This window comes from Myxine glutinosa, chromosome 2 (assembly GCF_964187855.1).
Source record: "Myxine glutinosa chromosome 2, kmMyxGlut1.1, whole genome shotgun sequence".
NCBI lineage: Eukaryota > Metazoa > Chordata > Myxini > Myxiniformes > Myxinidae > Myxine > Myxine glutinosa.
The window spans coordinates 172,588,928-172,610,838 of record NC_136262.1 but is presented as its reverse complement, the minus strand read 5'-3'; the positions used below and the strand labels follow the sequence as shown (position 1 = coordinate 172,610,838).

At 44.9% G+C, this 21,911-nt stretch overlaps 1 protein-coding gene across 1 annotated transcript in view; it reads left to right on the top strand.

Annotated features, from left to right (window-relative positions):
• The window catches only part of HTT (huntingtin), a 778,980-nt gene that overhangs the window by 705,736 nt on the left and 51,333 nt on the right, over positions 1–21,911 (top strand). Inside the window, exons 64-65 of the mRNA XM_078772674.1 lie at positions 1,446–1,659; positions 3,846–3,948. Of these exons, the coding sequence (XP_078628800.1) occupies positions 1,446–1,659; positions 3,846–3,948 (317 nt within the window). The remainder of the gene's footprint in view (positions 1–1,445; positions 1,660–3,845; positions 3,949–21,911) is intronic.

Below are 21,911 nucleotides of genomic sequence, written 5' to 3'. Positions count from 1 at the left end.
CTCAATTTGCAGAATACTTCTGCTCTGTGGAGAGCAAGTTCAACCACCCTCCCAACCCCCTGAAGGGGCCCCGTGTAGGAGTGCCTGTGGCATTTCTGTTTATTGTGTACCGTGAATAACTCAATGGCTGGGGCATTTTCTTGCTGTGCCGCTGAAACTTTCTCAGACTTATTTCATTGTCGCCATGTTGCCGTCCAGTCTAAATGGCTTGGTACACCACGGGCCTGGGTTAGAAATGCCTTTGTTTGAATTGTGATTAAATTTTTGCACTTCCTCTTCGGTATGGAAGTGTAAAATAATTGCCTTTTGCTTTTCTGGAGATTCTGGCGAAAAAATGAGTCTTCGATCCAAGGTCTCATGATTGTTGTGGTTATTGATGTTCTTTTATTGTAATATCATCTTGTTCCATTTGCCTCCAACCAAAGGCATATGGATTTTACCTGTGAAGTATTTGTAGATTTTCATCTCTGTACACTGAAAGACCTTAACGTAGTGTGCTCATAGCCTGTTCAAGATCTCAGAAATTTAAGTGTGATCATTATTACCCTTTGCTCGCGAAGCGAAATGCGGGGTTAAGCATTTGGGTGTTTTCGTGTGCCGTACGTACGTGTGCCGTGTCTGCATTTTTAAAATTCATTTTCTCGGCAACCGTTGGTCCGATTGACACGAAATTTTACCATAGGAGCGCGTCCGCCTGTAGAAATGTTTTATTCATAATTATGTCATATGTCAAGCGGTACGGACGCCATCTTGGAAAAACGTCACACCTCTATATCTCCCAAACCGCTCAATGGAAAAAATGGAAACATGGCTCATTGTCAAGTACCTCGCTTGGGGAATAAGATATGTTGATGGTGATGTAATCGGCACCTTAATTATGATGTCATAATTCGACAAGTACAACACTTATCCATCCGATCATTTTTTTTTTCAGCAACTGTTGGTCTGATGGACACGAAATTTTCACCATTGCAGCGCCTCCTCCTTTAGAATATTTTAATGATAATCATGACGTCATAGGTCATGTGTTACAGGCGCTATCTTGGAAAAACCGAAAAATATTGCACCTCTATATCTTCAAAACCACTCTATGGAAAAAAATTGAAACGTGGCTCATTGTAAATAACTCCATATGGGGAATAGGTGTTGTTAACGATGACGTCATTGGTGCCATAATTATGACGTCATAATTCGACAGGGACAACGCTTAGTCAGAATAGCTTTAAATTTATTGAGCATGATCTATGTTTCAATTATATTAGATAATATAAATTTATGATGTCATCGCTCACGTGATCTGGCAGCCATATTGGATCAAAGAAGAAAAAAAACTTAAAAAACAAAAGAGTTGGCCCCAGTTGACTGCGCAGGGTAAGTATTCTATGAATACCATCTAGTTATTAATTATTATTCTTGTTCTTTTCTTTTTTGCCGCCCACTATTAGTTAAGTTGTGTGGTGCTGTCAAATCACGAGGAGTCGACGGCAAGTGCTGTTTACCAGAGCGTGTTACGGGGACTCGAGCGGCTTGTTCTTTCTGGCTCTATTCCCCGCTCCACGAACGATGTGCTCGTCAAGCTCGGCGTGGAGCGGCTAGCCGTGGGCAGCCCCGCCCGCACTCTTGCCGCCCTCGGCCTTGTGCTTACATGCATGTACACAGGTGCGTTATTCAGTCCAGATCGACTGTACATCATATGGCTTCATGGGCAAGTAATGCAAACCTTTTGGCAAAGAGCACTTTGTCCTACCTCATTTTGCAGGAAGTGAAGAGTGCACAAACAAGCTTGTCACAATTGAGTGCAGTCAAACTTGCAGGTGATAAAGGGTTTTATTTTTTTTGTATACAAGATCGAGGCTCCTGCAAGAGCAAACATGAATCACAAAAAAAAACTAGAGGTTCCAGGGAACCTGAACTCAACTGGTCTATATCAACAAAAATTGATTTTTCAATATCGCCGCCCTGCCACGCCCATTTTTGGGTGTGCAACGCCAAAATGCAATCCCAAACTAGTTTATGTCTTAAAGATGCTGCATAACAAGTTTCATCAAATTTTATCAATATTTGTGACTTTTAGAGCGTAGACGTCGAATTGCTCACATACGACAGACAGACCACAGACGGACGAAGGACGACGGACACTGGGTGTCGACAAAAACTCAGCGGGACATAGTCCAGTTGAGTTAAAAACTGACACATAAAACAAATGATAAAGGGAGCAGGAGACAAGATGGGGAGAGAGAGGGAAGCACACAAGAACAACAGTAGAGAACAGGGACATCGGGAGATCTGTGTGAGGAAAAGGGCGTGGGGGGAGGAGGCATGGGAAGGGGGGTGGGAGAGGTATAAAACACATGGACACTGCTAGGACTTCCAGGAAAGAAGTCGGTATTTCAAAAAGGTGGATCTGTGGTGAATTAACGGGGGTAGAAAAGATCAAGGTTTTGGATGGGGGAAGATAAGAGATGGTGAAGAGCTGTTTTAAAGACCTGGAGGGAGGAGTGGGATTGAAGAGAGTGAGGGAGTTTGTTCCAGAGGCGGGAGAAAAGTTGAATGGAAGAGTGAGGATGAGCAGAGAGTCTTGATTTTGGCAATTTCACCATAAGAGGGTTGCTGGCAGATCTTGAGCGACCTGTAGGAATATTTGGGGAACGAGCACAGACAGAGCTGGGGGAGCTAGGCCGGAGAGGAGTCGGTAGAAGACAGAAAGACCACCAACCTGCCTGCGGAGAGTGAGTGAAAGGCCCTCGGAGTTAGCTTCATCACGGGAGATTCCAATGATTCTAAAAGCCTTGATTTCAACAGCGTGAATACGTGCTAGGTGTGAGGCAGGAGCACCGGCCCAGAGGGGAGAGCAATATTCCATTGAGCTGCGGATGAAAGCCCTGTATGTGGTGAGGAGCTCAGGTGTGCCAAGGGAGGACTTTGCATGACGGAGGATGCCTAGTCGGCGACTGGCTTTGGAGGCCAGCTTGGAAATGTGGTTTTCCCAGGAAAGATCATGGTAGATAGTGAGACCCAAAAGCTTGAGTGACAGAGTTTATTTGAGAGGATTGTTGAGAGTGTAGATGGGAGGGTTGTCCAGACGGTCTTTTCAGAGAGACATAGTGAGAGTGTCAGATTTGTCAGGATTGAAACAAAAATTCCAAATGTTGGACTAGCTTGTAATTTTTTCAAGGTTTGCAGAGAGTGAAGAGGCTGCTGCCTTCCGATCTGAGGGTTGAGATATGGAGCGGCAGAGAGTGGAGTCATCAGAAAAGTGATGGAGAGGATTTTCCAGGGAGTCGGAGAAATCATTAACACCAGAAAAAGCACAGGGCCCAGAACACTGCCTCGAGGAACTACATGTGAAAAACATGGAAATTTTCATCCACTGACAATTCCGAATCAAAATGATGACCGAAAGGGAGTGTATGCATTGCATTAAACTCTTTTTGCATGAACATTGTGCATGTGAATTGCATTTGGCACAACATATTGTCTAAAACGAGAGCATCAAAAAAGTGGATCACACAAGAGAATGCCTGAATGATTAAAATTAAATACATATGAAGTGGATAATTGCATTATCTTGTGATCTTTCAATACAACACAGTCTAAAACACATGCAATGTCCTCAATAAGTCCGCACTGACAAGTTTGCATCAGCTTAAACTTTGATTTCTGTGCATTTCGTAGCAATAGTCTTTGGATTGTGTTGGATTTCTCGTAACAAGGGACAATAAACGATTTGCTTGAAGAGCATAACTTCACAAGCACGCAATTTTCACTTTACAAATGGCAAGTTGTTTAGAAGTTACTGCCTAGTGATTCTTGTTTTTGTTTTTCCTTGTCTTTCAAACCGACAGGCAAGGAACGAAGCAGCCCCGCAAGTGAAACCAGTGTTGCATCTGGAGGCGAGGCAGAGTCTCTTATTGTGGCGATGGAGAGGGTATCAGCTTTGTTTGATCGGTACTTACCCAGAGGGAATACAGGGTTGGGGAGTGGGAATGCTTCCAATATAATCCAGTAAAAGAGAACATTTAAGAAAATACAAATACCATTTTCCCCACTTCTACTTGCATCATCTACCATCCTCATCCTCATTCACATGATCATGAATCACCACTGATTTCCACATACTCTAAAACATATTATCACCTTGAACTGAATGTGATTTAACATTCATCTTGATTTCTTTAACTAGTGGGCCTGTCGGTCCATTGGAACAAATTTTCATTGGTCATCACAGCCTTGTAGCATACCTGCCTGCTGTCTTGCTTATATATTCACATATATGTATATACGAGGGTCATTCAATAAGTAACCTTAAAATGGCAATATAAATTTGAGAATGTAATATGTGTAGTTGTAGACGACATATGTTAGCTATATTTATGGGTAAGAGACATGTTTTGCCTGTTTTATATCTGGCAACATTGGGCGTATGGCGCCCGTAGAGCAGTTCCAAGATGGCGACTCCCTTAGAAGCATGCACCAGGGAGGAACAACGTTGTGTCATCCGTTTCTTGGGAAGTGAGGGTGTGAATCCCAGTGAAATACATCGCAGAATGAAGATGCAATATGGTGAAGCATGTTTATCGCTGCAGCAGGTGTACGACTGGGACAGGAAGTTGAAAAATGGAGTGTCCAGTGTGGCAGACGCTGCTCGCTCGGGCCAGCCTCACACAGCCGACACACCAGAAATGGTTGCAGGAGTTGAGCACGTGCTAAGGGAAAACCGTCGTATTACGCTGGATGAAGTGGTCTCCGAATTGAACATTAGCCATGGTTCAGCACGCCATATCATTCACAACGTGCTGGGGTTCCGCAAAATGTCTGCAAGGTGGCCTAGACAACTCACACCCGAACTGAAAGAACAGCAAATGGACGCATGTGAAGAACTTCTACGACATTACGAAACAGAAGGTGATGCTTTCTTACAGTGCGTAGTGACTGGGGATGAAAGCTGGGGCCACTACTTTCACCCAGAAACGAAGAGGGCAAGCAAGGAGTGGCGCCATTCAACTTCACCGAAGGCCAAAACATTCCGCACACAGCCATCCGCTGGAAAAGTGATGCTGACGCTCTTCTGGGATAGCCGAGGCCCACTTGTAGAGCATTACATGCCCAGAGTGACCACAATCACCAGTACATCATACTGCGACCTCCTAAAAAATCATCTGAAACCAGCAATCAGATCAAAACGTCATGGACTACTCACTACCAGTGTTTTGCTGCAGCATGACAATGCTCGGCCCTATACTGCCGGCGCTACAGTCTCAACAATCGAGGACCTGCATTTTGAGTGTCTTCCTCATTCACCCTACTCGCCAGACCTCGCCCCTTCAGATTACCACACCTTTGGGCCACTTAAAGAGGCGCCTGGTGGAACCACTTTCCGATCCGACGAAGATGTCCAAGAGGCAGTGCACGAATGGCTACACAAACAGCTAAAAGTTTTTTTTTCTAGACGAATCCAGGCCTTCGTAAAGCGCTGGAAAATATTCATTGAACTCAATCGAGATTATATTGAAAAATAACATAGTTGTTACAAACGTACATGCAATAAACAAGTTGTGAAAAATATTTTAAGGTTACTCTTTGACTGCCCCTCATATTTGTATGTGTATTTATGTATGTGTGTGTATGTGTGTATATGTACAGTCACGTGAAAAAGTAAGTACACCCCATGTAAGGTTTTGACTTTTTCAACATATTTCAACATACAGCTATTTGACCTTCATTTCAACAATATTGACAGATAAAGGTGATATAATATAACAAATATCATGAAACATTTACATATTGTCGTCCATTGTATAATTTAAATAAACATCAATGCAAATTTCCTATGTGGAAAAAGTAAGTACACCCTTGGCTCTAATGGGTGGTATTGCCCCCTTTCGCAGAAACAACCTCAAGTAGGCGTTTCTTATAACTGTCTACCAGTCTCTGACATCGACTGGGAGAAATTTTTGCCCACTCCTCCATGCAGAATTCTTTCAGCTGTGCGATGTTTGAGGGGTTTCTTGCATGCACAGCTCGTTTCAAATGCCCCCACAACATCTCGATGGGATTTAGATCCGGGCTTTGACTTAGCCATTCCAGAACCCTCCATTTCTTTCTTTTCAGCCATTCCTTGGTGGACTTACTGGTATGTTTAGGGTCATTCTCATGTTGCAAGGTCCACCTTCGGTTGAGCTTCATCTTTCCGACAGATGGCCTCACATTATCCTCAAGCACCCTCTGGTACAATGAAGAATTCATAGTAGATTCCATGAAGGTGAGCTGCCCAGGCCCTGATGCAGCAAAGCTGCCCCAAACCATAATATTTGCACCACCATGCTTTACAGTTGGTATCAGGTTCTTGTGGTCAAATGCTGTCTTTGGATTTCGCCAAACATGTCTTCTGGTTCTGTGGCCAAATAGCTCTACCTTTGACTCATCTGTCCAAAGCACATTGTTCCAGAAGTGCTGGTCTTTGCCTAGGTGTTCATTGGCAAACTTGAGTCTTGCCCTGATGTTCTTTCTGGACAGCAAAGGTTTCCTCCTTGCACACCTCCCATGCAGATCAAATCTGTGCAGCCTCTTCCTTATGGTAGACTCGTGCACTTTGACATCAACAGTGGCAAGAGCTACCTACCTGTAGGTCGCGTGATGACATTCTGGGGTCCTTAGAGACTTCTTTCAGCATCTTGTGGTCTGCTCTCGGACTGAACTTGCTGGGGCGGCCTGGCCTGAACAAGTTGGCAGTTGTTTGGAATCTTCTCCACTTGTAGATGATCTTCTGGACAGTCGAATGATTTATTTCAAATTGATTGGAGATCTTTTTATATCCCTTCCCAGACTTGTAGGCATCTATAACCTTCTTTCTGAAGGCCTCAGAGAGCTCTTTTGATCTAGGCATGGTGACGCCGCACACTTCAATAACACAGAGCAAACCAAACTAAATGTCTGAGGTTTAAATAAGACAGGTTCCTCCAAGATCCTCTCTAACGATGTTCTAATCATTTGCACCTGAGCTGGTGCACCTGCTTACTTTTTCACGTGGCTGTATATATACAGACTTGGCATTTAATATGGAATTTTTTTTTTTCTGCACTTGGGTTTACTTTCTCAACTCAGTATTTCAATCTGGTGAGTTTCTTTTACCCTTCGGTGATGTCTTTGTTGAAAGAACCATGTCACTGATTGTCTTTCGCAGCAAGAAGTCAATAACAGGATTATATCACAGGTGGCGTGACAAAATGTAAGGACAGGTACATTTGACGATTGGCTTCACAATCGGGTATATAAGGGTTGTTGCGTTCTGTATTAGTGGAAAACAACTGCTGCACGTCTACAAAAGTTATTTCCGCTTCCTCTGGAGATGGTCCGTCAACTTGACAATGCTGTTTGTCAAAGAGTGGTGGCTTTACGAAATTCTGGCATGAAACAGCGTGCTATTGCTCGGCAGTATGGCATCACTCAAGGTCAGGTGTCAAAGATCCTGAAACGAAATGCTCAGAGGGGTGTCCCTACTCCAATACCAAGGCCAGGACGTCCACGCAGAACCACAAGGAGAGATGATCGCCAGCTGCACCGGTTAGTCTGCAATGGCCGTACCAAGTCAGCTAATCGGCTTAGGGCTGAGTGGCAGCAACTGACAAATGTGCCTGTATCCAGAAGGCTAGTCAACCAACGACTGGTTCAAGCAGGCTATCGTGCCAGGCGTCCCCTGAGAAAGCCACGCCTGACCAGACAACACAGCCAGCGCCGATTGCAGTGGGCCAGAGAGCACCGTCAATGGCAGCCAGGACACTGGAATAACGTGACCTTCAGTGACGAGTCTAGATTTCTGGTCTATCGTCAAGATGGCCACGTCCGAATGCGCAGACAAGTGCATGAAGCCCACAACGAAGATTGTATATTGCCAAGAGTCCAAGCTGGAGGTGGTGCGGTGACCGTTTGGGCTGCTTTTCATGCAGGGGGCAAAACTGACCTGGTTGTTCTGAATGGAAACCTGAACCAGTTCAAGTACAGGGTCATACTGGAAGAAACATTGCTTCCATTTGCTCGTGCAGCCTTTCGAGGAAACTTTGTCTTCCAAGGTGACAATGCACGGCTCGCATGATCCAACACTTTCTTGCTGACCGTGGTGTCGAGCAAATGGAGTGGCCTGCCATGTCCCCGGATATGAATCCGATAGAGAACTTGTGGGCAGAATGAACTCGTCAAATCGACAACTTGGACCAGCAGCCGACCTCTGTGTGTGAATTGCAGCAGACTATTGTCACTGCATGGCAAGCGATTCCTGTCCAAACCTTGGCAAATCTGGTGAACACCATGCCTCAACGTGTACGTGCTCTCCTGAATGCTCGTGGGGGTTACTCGAAGTACTGAACTGTAATTTTACTGTACGTAATCCCAGTCATAATTTAGCTTTTGTTTTTGTTGAAAATTTGTTTGGCTAATGTGCAAAATAAAGAGATACCTCTGGAAAACGTACAGAAGTTTAACACAGTACTGTCCGTGAATTGAGTTCAATATCAGTTTACATCACTTTCAAGGATCAATTTATTTGCTTCGAAATGTCAAATGTGGTTTTTGATTCTTTTAAAGGTCACATTAACAAAATCTAGAATAATTTCAACATAATTCCAATGAACTTTTGGTTCTAAGTCATCTTGAAAAGTAAGTTCACCCCCACAAAAAAAATATTCCATATTAAATGCCAAGTCTGTATATACTCTAAGCCCTAAGCCGATTAGCTGACTTGGTACGGCCATTGCGGACTAACCGGTGCAGCTGGCGATCATCCCTCCTTGTGGTTCTGCGGGGACGTGCTGACCTCGGTATTGGAGTAGGGACACCCCTCTGAGCATTTCGTTTCAGGATCTTTGACACCTGACCTTGAGTGATGCCATACTGCCGAGCAATAGCACGCTGTTTCATGCCGGAATTTCGTAAAACCACCACTAAATGACAAACAGCATTGTCGAGTTGACGGACCATCTCCAGGGGAAGCGGCAATAGCTTTTGGAGACGTGCAGCAGTTGTTTTCCACTAATACAGAACGCAACAACCCTTATATACCCGATTGTGAAGCCAATCGTCAAATGTACCTCTCCGTACATTTTGGCACGCCACCTGTGATATAATCCTGTTATTGACTTCTTGCTGCGACAGACAATCAGTGACATGGTTCTTTTAACAAAGAAATCACCAAAGCATAAAAGAAACTCACCAGATTGATATACTGAGTTCAGAAAGTAAACCCAAGTCAAGAAAAAAAAAATTACCATATTAAATGCCAAGTCTGTATATATATATATATGTATGTATATATATATGTATGTATGTATGTATGTATGTATGTACTATGTATGTATGTATGTATACACACACACACACACACACACACACACACACACACTAGTGGGGTCACCCGTGGGAATCCCACGAGCATGGACGTGTGTGACATTTCGACATATTGAGTTAGATGCTGCACCTGTTTCACAATAACACACACACACACACACACACACACACACACACACACACACACACACACACACACACACACACACACACACACACACACACACACACACACATGTGAAGAAGCAGCTCTTCGTTTGGAAAAGAAGTCCACAAATAGCCTGAAAAATGACGCAGCTTTTTATTAAAACCAACTTATACAGATCCGGAGGAGACAAGACATCTACAGCAAGAACCAGCTTCATGCCAAGTCAAGCCTTCCTGGAAACGCATTGATTCTCATTCACTTATATATGAATACGATTATCAGAAAATCTCCGAGAGAACAAAGCGACTGGCGAGAGTCCCTCCCACCGTTATCCGCTGTCATTCGGGGGAGTCAGCCCTTCCTTATCATTCGGACCAAATGTTTCTCTGGGCTCCGAGAAAACAGAAATGTAACTCACAAAGAGAAGAGTGCATGCTTGGCCAAACAAACCCATATATTTTATGGGTTTGTTTACATGAGTAATTCAAAGCATGTTTATACAGAGTCATGCGTCGCTGTGATTAATACAAAATATATATGGTTAACGATAGGTTTATGTCTGCAATCTAAACATTCTACTAGCGTTACGCAAAATCACGCGCATGTGGGCGTGGTTTTACGACCGGCCTTATCTAGCCTCGAAAAAGCACACGTATACAATTTGTCCAGCACGACAGAAGCGAGCCTTTCCTCATCCAAAACTAAAACGAAGCAAAAACCCTTTATTAACTTTATGAAAATAGCATTTTTAAACAACATTTAAATCATAACACATTAGCAACCAACGTCTATAACTGAACTTTAGGCAATAACAAATCTACAACTTGACATTCCTTCCTCTTGTCTCGTCGAGACAAAGTATCTTAAGAGACAACGTGCCACATCGGGCTTTATTGAAAAATAATTGTGTAATGCGGGTATTGAAAAAATAATTGTGTAATGCGGGTATCTCCCAAGGGCATATCGTGCGCCCAAAGCGCCTCGCCCGTGCATTTGGCGAACGTGTCGTGTGGTGCGTGCTCGGAGCCTGAGGGCTCAGAACATGAAAGTCCATTAACGTTTCGGATCCACAACGAAGGTGTCTGGTCCAGATGAGGTTCTGCTCCGCCAGAGGGCCACCACCTCCCCTGAAGAACTTGCTCCCCCCACCCTTTGCAGACTCAGTCCTTGCAGATCTTCGAAGTTAATCAACGATCATGCCCATGAGGTCCCTCACGTGCTGCTGTTCTGGGGAATACATAGTATTGTCAGTATCTTGTGTCTCAATTTCCTGGTCAGGGTACAGAGCGTAAAAATCCGATTCACTTGAAGCATTTGAACTTAATACATATGAAGAAAAGAGAGGGACTTCCTTTATGTCAAAGTCTCCCATGGGCGCCTGGTCGGCTTGCGGGTCTAGGACATCCGCGTCGGGTCCCTCGACCGCCAGACCCAGTGTCGCAATCAGATCCATAGTTGGGTCGGAAGGGGGCGTGCAGCTGTCAGCTTGTAATACATAAGCAGCGTTAGCCAGTACACGCAAGGGGTTTATAGCACAAGTATCACAGTCATCACATACACCGTTACAGGCAGCAGCCAGTTCCCACATGGGATCCGCACAAGTATCACAGTCATTACAAAATTCAATGCAATTTTCTGGAGCGCCGGTCGCAACTGCCTTGTTGAAGGACCCGTTCAGGTCGACGGCCTCTGTGGTCAGAGCCATAGTCGTTGTCGGCGGCTTCTTCACTTTCCATCCTGTAAAATACTTTCTTATACAGAGGAGGACTAGAGATTTCATTAGTGCCCCCCAAATTACTACCCCGATTATCACAGCCAGTGCGGTCAATAACCACTTCACTATGGTGCCCGTCCATCCCTGGAACCAGTCAGTGAGCCAGCTAAATGTATAAGAATTTTCGCGCGCGATCCGATCGATCCAATAGTATGTCATGAGCCGTAGCGGTGTCGTTTGCCACCTTTTCTAGGGCCAAAGCCAATTTGTCTATCCGGAAACTATCCATGACTGTGCCCGCTCCTGGGAAGAAGAAACCAAACACCTTTTCCCATAGGCTCCCAACTCCCAACCCCTCAAAGACACTCCTTCTATGCATCTTTGTACTTGCCCCCTTCATTTATGCATTAATCAACATTAATATATTTCAGTGTTAAATCAGAATAAACAACTCCCAATGGAAATTAAATTTTACAACTTCTTTAATCTATGGCGATCCCAAGAGTTTGAGCCCACTACTTTTAGTGTCTGGTGCTTGTATGGCCAACTTACAGTGCGTGGCGTGGATCCACGAAGTCTTGCCCTCGCAAAAGACTGCCGTTGGTGTAGTCAGCAACACCTGGACTGGTCCCTTCCACCTTGGTTCCAAGGCGTTCTTGCAGGTGAAGTGCTCCACGAACACCTGGTCTTTTTCCTCTGGTGGAACACCTGGTCCACAAGTCTCCTGGGAACGCCTGGTCTACAGGTCTCCAATTCATAGATTAAATTCATTCAATTCATAGTTTCATAGAACACCTTTTCTCCAATTTCCTAATCCACTTTTTTTCAAGTGGATCCAATTTTATCCAATATTCAATTTTTAAATTCAATCCCATTTAATCCAGTCCAATTCAAATTAAATTCAATCCTTCTCTCAGCATCCCATTACCTGTTTCCAACATCAATAAAAATAAAATTATAAAATTAATAAAAATCAATCATCTCAAATCTCAAATCAAATCAAAAAATCAATAAAATAATAAAAATAAACGAAAATTACTTCAGCTAGAGTTTCAACTAGAATTAACACAAACAAACCACCGTTAACCTCCATTAACACAAGCAAACCACCATTAACCTCCATTAACACAAACAAACCACCATTAACCTCCATTAACCTCCCCCTATTATTTATTTATTTTCACGAATAAACAAATAATAGAAATAACCTGGTCTACTTCCAATTTCAATTCTGGTCAGTTCTGGTGTCTGGTCACACACAATGTTTTCCTCACCCACTGTGATTCGCTCAAAATAGATTCTCACTGTTATGTCTGAAATTCGTCTCATGAAAACCCATTCAAGAGTCCGGTGTAACAGATAGCCAAACACATAGACACGCCGAAGACCCCAGGGTACCCATCAAACTAGCTTGTCCCCAGATCCACAACACAGCGAAACATGTAACTTTACTAAAACTAGAACGGGCACTCGGTAGAGCGCATACCTTCGCCGCAGCTACTTTTGTTGCCAAAATAAAAGACTACAAGATCTGTGTAGCAAAGCCACACCTACGTTGTCATGCGGGAAGATTTGTTTCAAATTAAACCATTCTATCCCGCCAAAAGTTTGATATTGTAATCACATCCATGACCTTTTCATGACCTTGACCTTGACCTTTGACCCGATCGATTCCAAAATCTAATCAAATGGTTCCCGGATAATAACCTATCATCCCACCAAATTTCATGCGAATCGGTTGAATACTTTTTGAGTTATGCGAATAACATACACATACACACACACACACAGACATACAAATAAATACACAGCGATCAAACATAACCTTCCGCTTTTGCGAAGGTAATAATCACTTACTCATAACTAATACTCATAATAACTCATAATTACTTATGTAATTACTCATGCCAATACTTACTTAAAATAATGTAATATCCCAATCTTCACCCCCTATGCAAATCGAAGCACCCCGGACAATCCACAACCAATATCAACCACTGTAGCCGCCTTCCCGATTCCAGGCAGCCACACGCAGCCACATACATCTCCCTCCACGTCACACAAGACAACAGCCAACGAGTGTGTCCACCACACAGAAACCTTTGGCAATGCAACAACCGAACTCCCAGACAACCAACAACAAAACCCAATCCATCTCCATGGCTCATCAAGCAGTTCCAACTTAATCCAGCTTCACATACCGATTTCCCCAAAAACTCGTGAAACTTCACCCCCATTCTGGAAAAACCCTGGACTAAACCCTGACACCCTAAATAACTTCAGACTCATCTCCAACCTACCCTTTCTGTCAAAAGTTTTGGAACGTGCTGTGGCCACTCAACTCAAACATCACCATTCTGCCAATAACCTGTATGAAACATCCCAATCCGGATTCTGCTCCAGCCACAGTACTGAAACTGCTCTCCTCAAAATCACCAGCGACCTTTTCTCTCCTCTGATGCCGGCAACCTCAACATTTTCATCCTCCTCACTTCAACGCCTCCTTTGACATCATCAATCACACCATCCTCCTCACCCTGTTTAGACCAGCTTGTGCCTATTAAACCCAAATCAGTTCACTCCCAAGCCTACAAGGACCACCTACAGCACTGCAAAGATGTCCTCTACTCCACCTACTACCCTCAAATTATCCACTCTGGCTCCGGAATCCCAAAAGCACTCTTCTCTACAATAAACAAACTAAATAAACAAATAAATAAACAAACTTTACAACGTGAACAAACTCCTCAGCGCCCTGGATACCACCACCTGTCATTCAGAGTAGACAACAGCATCTCCTTTCTGGCTTTCAGCATCTCCTTTCTCCTTTCTGGCATCCAAATAAAATTCTGGCTTCAAATCAACTTCCTCGAACTTAACTATGATAAATCTAAATTAATCTTCGTTTGCCCCAAAACCACTCACCAAATCCACCCATAACTTTGCCCCCAACATCGATGGTCATTTGAACACAAATTGAACAAAATTAATCGAACAAAACACTTCCATTAACTCGACATTCTTTTCACAGCACAAAGTTCACTTGAACATCCTTTTCCTGGATACTCCCTCTTTATTTTTATACCATACCATGCTTCTCCACTTGCAACCCAAATATTTTCCATGAAATAAATAAAATGAATTTTATGAATCTTCTCATTATTCGAAAGTTTACAAAATGTCCCAAATCTGTATATTATTTTCTACTGTGGTTATATTAAACCATTATTTTACAAAATCCAACTTTCAATAAACTGAAAAATGCTTCGCCATGGAATAGTCCACCACTCATATAAATAATCATAAGAGTTCTGCGAAACATCTCCATCTTTAAAACTTAGCCAACCAATTTTAAACCACATGTTTTCCCCCCAAAAAACAAGTCACATTCTTTGTATATTGCCAACATTGTTCATCGTTTAAGTATCATCCAGAACTAAATTTTTATAAACCATCAACTTGTAGATGCATTTATTTATATCCCATTAACCCAAGAACTCTCAATTGCTTGGTTATATTTTAGTAATGTCATATATCCATATTTCTTTTCCAAAATGTTCCTGATATACACATTAATCCCATCTGTCTTTGTTTCCAGATCAACTCGAATCAAGAAATCGACACAAATCCTTATTACCTCCAATCAGTCACACTGCACATTATTCCCCGTCCTTGATGGATAATTTTACATCCAGATGGGCACAGCATCCCATTTTTGGCGACCCAGCCCTGAAACAAGCCCCTGGACTCCTTGCAGGCTGGACCAAAACCCCTGGACGAGGTTGCATCCCAGTACTGACTCTGCTGCCTTCTTGCAAACCACTTCAACTCCATGAATTTTACATGTTTCGTGAACAGAACAAAGCCCTCTGTAATCGTCAGATTGAACCTGCCCCAAACCCGTCCATATAAACTCCATTGTTGTCCTGTCCATCTCTCTGTTTGTGGATCCGGTGCAAAGTTACACAAAGTTCCCGTTTACATTTTGTGACTCACAGCTCCTGCCTCCATGGAACAATGACGCCTAAGCACTCAATTAGCCCTCCCAGTACCAAAGACTTACAATCAGACCGACAGACAGACAAATAACAGAGGCATGTCGCCAGCCCCAGCACAGGACATCACCTTTCCGGGCAGGCACAATATAATCCACAGCATCGAAATGCCAATTTCTATCCGGAGCCTCGCAAAGCCAAATCGGGCATGTTCACTGCATTTCACTGCATTTCACTGACCATGACTATCCCCATTGCTCGATCACGCACGTCACTGTGCTCGGCCCGGTTAAATTAAACTCAAGCGTACTGTACCTGACGCTTCCGGTCGGCACCGGAAGTCTGTTTATTTCTTGAGACCCCTGAATCGGGACCTCAACGACAATTACAACGACAAACAGAACTCGATATTCTCTGTTCATTAATTACGTACATGATTTCAGTTTTATCCAACAATATATGTCCCGATATTCTCTCCAGATTTAAGTTCTATATCCTGTCGTTAAAGCAACACCCTGTAGACTGACTCCGCCTGTCGTTCTTCCAAGGTTAGTGAATTGCCTCTGACCTCTTACCCTTACATATCTCGAACAAAGGTCAAATAAACTTCGAAAGGTCAAACTTCAAATTGGGGTAACCAGCGCTTTATTATCCCACAAGTAATGCAAGTCCGGCGACAATGGACAAATGACCATTAATGTGGCTCTACATAGCATAATGCTAACTTCTACGAATCCAACAACCGTCACAATCCGCCCAGGAACTTCCAGGCGTGCTCTACAATGCAGCACCTCTCTACCTGGTGCACACCTTTCGCACATCCCTCCTCGTTCGCACAACGCTTCATCAACACACCTCCTCGCGCCCACACCTTGGCACAAGCCACACCACATACCGACAGTTGAAACCTCGATATTCCTCCTTCCTCGGATAAGCGTTTTGTTGAAAACGTGACATTTCTGCTCAAATTATTGAATTTTAATAACTTAACCTTACCAGCATCGCTCGCCAGCAAACCCTTTGTCCGGCGCATCGACCAACACAAATGCCTCGATGCATCTTCCAGCCGCCACTCCGCACTGTACCTCACTTACTGTATGGACAAGACTTCCTGTTGGAACTTGTCACCGGAAATTAATTACTCTGTCTTGAAATCGTTTATTTTAGCGTTTAGAAAATCATTCTAGAAATCGAATTTAGTTTAGAAATCGTTTCTTCCCCTTATATAAATCCATTTTAAATAACGTATTCCTTTTGTGACATTGCATGGCATGTATGTCGCAGGTGCCCACTATTCTGACATGGCTCATGACTCATGTCTAATTCTGACATGAAGATGAAGGACAAGAAGATGAAGGATGAAGGACATTTTTTTTTTTTTTTTTTTTTTTTTTTTTTTTTTTTTTTTTTTTTTTTTTTTTTTTTTTTGTATACAATATCGAGGCTCGTGAAAGAGCGAACATTAATCACACAGAAAGACAAACCGACACATAAAACATATAACATAGGGAGCGGTAGACAAGATGGGGAGAGAGGGGGAAGGACACAAACACAACATTTGAGAGCAGGGACCGAGAGACATGGAGACATCGAGAGATCTGAGAGAGGGCGAGGGCTTTGGGGGGGGGGGCGTGGGAAGGGGGCAGTGGGAGAGGTATAAAACATATGGACACTGCCAGGACTTCCAGGAAAGAAGTTGGAATTTCAAACAAGGTGGATCTGGGGTGAATTAGCGGGGGTAGAAAAGATCAAGGTTTTGGATGGGGGAAGATAAGAGATGGTGGTGAACAGCTGTTTTAAAGACCTGGAGGGAGGAGTGGGATTGAAGGGAGTGAGGGAGTTTGTTCCAGAGGCGGGAGAAAAGAGGAATGAAAGAGTGAAGGTGAGCGGAGAGCCGAGATTTCGGCAGTTTAACCATCAGAGGGTTGCTGGCAGATCTTGTGCGACCTGTAGGAATATTTGGGGGACAGAGCACAGAGAGAGCTGGGGGTGCAAGGCCGGAGAGGAGTCGGTAGAAGACAGAAAGACCACCTACCTGCCTGCGGTGAGTGAGTGAAAGGCCCTCAGAGATAGCTTCATCGCGGGAGATTCCAATAATTCTGAAAGCTTTGGTTTCAACAGCGTGAAGCCGAGCTAGGTGTGAGGCAGGAGCACCGGCCCATAGGGGAGAACAGTATTCCATTGAGCTGCGGATGAAAGCCTTGTATGTGGTGAGGAGCTCAGGTGTGCCGAGGAAGGACTTCGCACGACGGAGGATGCCCAGTCGGCGACTGGCTTTGGAGGCCAGCTTGGAAATGTGGTTTTCCCAAGAAAGATCATGGCAGATAGTGAGACCCAAAATCTTGAGCGACAGAACTTCTTGGAGAGGATTGTTGAGAAAGTAGATGGGAGGGTTGTCCAGTCGATCTTTTCGGAGAGACATAGTAAGAGTGTGAGATTTGTCAGGATTGAAAGACATGTTCCACTTGTTTGACCAGTCTGTGATTTTGTCCAGGTCTTCAGAGAGTGAGGAGGCAGCAGACTGCCGATCTGAGGGAAGAGGAATGGAGCGGCAGAGAGTGGAGTCATCAGCAAAGAGATAGAGAGGATTTTCGAGAGAGTCAGAGAGATCATTGATGAAGACCAGAAAAAGCACGGGGCCCAGAACACTGCCTTGGGGAACTCCAGCCTGAACAGGAAGAGGAGATGAGAGAAACCCATTCAGGGCCACACGTTGACGACGACTAGAGAGGAAGTCCGCCAGCCATGCGTGGAGATTTCCATGGATACCAAAGGAGGAGAGTTTGGTGAGCAGAGCGGGGTGCCAGACCGTGTCGAAGGCACGTGATATGTCGAGGGAGACAGCTCTAATTTCCTGTTTGGCATTGAGGACCTCCATCCATTGTTGAGACAGCAGAAGCAGCATGTCCAGAGTAGAGTGACCTGGTCTGAAACCAAATTGATGATCAGAGATCAAGCCATTGGAGAAGAGGAAAGATTTCATATCAGAAGCAATGATGGATTCCATGACTTTGCTGATAATTGGGAGAAGGCTGATTGGTCTGTAGTTGCTAGGATCTGTTTTTGCACCTTTTTTGTGCAAAGCGGTGATGTTGGCTGATTTCCAAGCAGATGGCAGTTGACCTTGAGCAAAAGAGAGGGTGAAGAGAACAGAGAGAGGGTGAGATAGAGCAGCAGAGCAGGATTTTAGGACCCGTGGGCTGATGCCGTCGGGTCCAGTTGCAGAATCAGAGTCGAGGGTTGACAGAAACTTTTCCACCTTGTCAGGAGGAAAGGACACGGAGTCCAGGAGCAGCAGGGTACGACTGGGTATGGTGGGTACAGAGAGGGATGGGTTTGGGACACAAGATTTAGAGGCAAACACAGAGTTGAGGCATTCAGCTTTTTCACGTGCGGAGTCAGCTGTGTAGCCGTTTGAGGTAAGGGAGGGGATGGAGGGGGAACAAACACCAGAAACGGATTTGACCAGACGCCACCAGGATTTGGAAGAGGGAGACAGATAAGAGAGTTCGGTCTTGAGAACGGAGAGATATTGTTTCCTGGCTCTCCTGAGGGTGGACACACACTTGTTTCGGGCTTTGTGAAAGGAAATGAGATTTCCTTCCGTTGGATTTGCTTTCCAGGAGACGAAGGCAAGTTGTTTCTGGGCAACAGCCTCACCACAAGATTCCGTGTACCATGGACGGGAGGAAGGGTATGACAACTGAAGACGAGATGGGATAAATCTGTGCATGAGAGAGAGCAATTTACTTTGGAAGAATTCCCAGGATGAGTTGATGTCAGAGGTGGTAGAGATGGGAGACCAGTCCAGATGATTGATGGCTGCTTGAAGACCGTGCCAGTTGGCCTGAGTGAAATGCCAGACTCGTCGACGCTGAGCAGGCTCCCTGAGGATGGTCAGAGAGATGTCCACTTTAACAAGGACATGATCAGATGATCCGATCGGAGCAGAAGAAGAGCAGCAGACATTTTCAGGGAAGTTAGTCATAACCAAGTCCAGAAGAGAAGATGTTCCGTTGACTGAGATCCGGGTCGGGAAATTGACAGATTGTGTCAGTCCCAGTGAGTCGCAGAAGTCCTTTGCTGAGGAGCCATGGCTGGTGAGAGAGGTACCCACACCCAGCCAACTGGCATGATGACAGTTGAAATCACCACATATGAGGAAGAGAGAGTTGGGATGAGTAGATAGAAGTTGGTCCATATCATCAGACAGCGAGATGTAGATGGAGTCATCACTGTTTGGTGGACGGTACAACACACATATGAACAAGAGGTGGGAGCGAAGGGGAAGCCGTAGCCAGAGGTATTCCTGGGGGTGAGGTGGAGAGAGTGCAGTGCAGGGCGAGTGAGGAAGAGAGTTTTTGATAAAGATAGCAACCCCGCCTCCAGGACGAGGCTCAGGTCTATCATACCGGAGGAGGGAGTAGCCCGGGAGAGATACTATGGAATCAGAGACATCATAAAGGAGGAAAGTTTCTGTTAAGCAGATCACGTCTGGTTTGACAGAAGCAACCTGTATGGAGAGATCAGTTAAGTTTGAACGAAGGCCCCGGATGTTTGAGGTCCATACCGTTAATGAAGAGGAAGGGGGAGCATCAGATACAGAACAGGGGGGAGGAGGGGTAGGGTAAGATGTGGAAGAGGTGGAAGAGGTAGGGAGAGCTGTTGAAGGTGTGTCAGAGATTTCAGAATAGCTCGGAGAAAGGGAAGGATGGGGCGGACAAAAGGTTTGATGGTGATTGGGTGAGCCACAATGAGGTGTTATTTGAGGAGGGGGAAGAGCGAGGCAGAAGGTTGGGGGAGATGGAGGTGAGAGTTTGAAGGGGGAAGAAGCGGGGAGGACGCTTTGAGGAGGGGGAGTGAGCGGGGGGAAATTGAGAAGCAATGAGGGTGGGGAGATTTGAAGGGGAGGGGTGAGGGGGGAGTTTGGGAGGGAAGGGACAAGGGGAGGGATTTGAAAGGGATGGGATATGGGGGAGATTTGGAGGGGAGGGGTGAGGCAGGAGTCTAGGAGGGGAGGGGCGAGGGGGCGTCTTGGCGGGGAGGGGTGAGGGAGTAGTTTAGGAGGGAGGGGGCAAGGGGGGAGATTTGAAAGGGATGGGTGATGGGGAAGATTTGGAGGGGAGGGGTGATGGGGAAGATTTGGAGGGGAGGGGTTATGGGGAAGATTTGGAGGGGAGGGGTGAGATTGGATTTTTGAAAGTGTACGATTTATGGGAAACGAACATTTATTGCAAAATGAGTTTCTTGTGACCTTCGAGTTAAAAATACGTTTAAGGACGCTGGATGGAGGATGGAGTGCAGGAGAGTTTAGGGAATGTAGAACAAAGGCACTATAGGAGATGGATATTTTTTTTGGGATGAATTGATTTGGTGAGCAAGTCGAAAGCACCCTTTTAAAGAAGAAGAAGAAAAAGGTGTTATAAAATATGACGGAATACATAACTTGAGGGGAAAGTGTAAACATTGAAGGTTAATGAGTGAAAACTATCTGGGGAAATGGGGGAGAAACACGTGGTCGAAGAACGAACGAACGAATAAGAATGAATAAACGAATGAGAACAGAGAAGGAAATGTTTTTTTTTTTTTTTTTTGAGTTGAGATTTACACAAGGAAGTAGGCTATGGGTGAAAAGACTGGGAATACAGAGAACGAAAGTTATTGGATCACAAACGACGGACCACTGAGAGAAAAACAAAGCCTCAAGGTTGTACAGTGCACACTGTACAAGGCCTTGCTCGCGACACGGCAAACAGACGATCAATTTATGAAAGATAAACACCGAGAAACAACCAAAGTTGCACACAATAACTTCACACACCGAAAGATAAATACAGTTTCGACAAAATACAATTGTGAACAGACTTAACTTCGAAAAACGTGGAGACCGTGTGGGGCTTCGAAAATCCCTGCCGCCGTCTCCAAGATCTCGCGAGACTTCAAGGGTGCGCGTGTCCTTTGGGACATGACATGAAGAAGAAGATTCTGACAAGATACTGACATGAACGTCCGACATCCAGCAAAGTCGAAATGACCCACAATGCATTTGGGCACACATCCTCCTCTGAGAGTGGGCGAGTTATCGCCGGCACTCTGAGCAAATCTCATACAGCACACCCGTGACTCGCGGCTCGCTCGGCTCCTGCCCGAACGCACAATATCCCTCTACCCAAACTTCCACGGAGCCGCACGGCGGAAACACAGGTTTGTACCACACTTTAATTAAACGAACATCGCCAGGATTCTCGGATAGACGTTAATTTCACAACACACATGACAAAAATCCGATTTAAATTCAGAGATCGCCGATCGACCTGGCACAACCATCTCAATGCGACGACGCCACGCCGCCCCCCGTCCTGGCGCGCACCCTCGTGCCTCCGCACGAATCCCAACGCTCCCTGCACGCCGCTCTATTCGCGTTCACGGCGGGGTTTACCTCACGTTGGGACATGCAGTCGGCTGTCATAACATAGAGCTGTCATAACAAATCTACGACCTGACATGTAGTGAGCTGTCAGAACCTTGAGCTGTCAGAACTCATCCCTAGCTCGTAAACATCGCAAAAAAACAGGATCTCCGACGCTCCACCTCCCCGACCCCAAAATGCACTATATGACACCAATTCCAAAGGTGAGCTGCCTCAGCGATACATCCCACACATACAATCCACAATATCTGCCATTGAATGAACTCTTCGATTCCAGTCAAACAC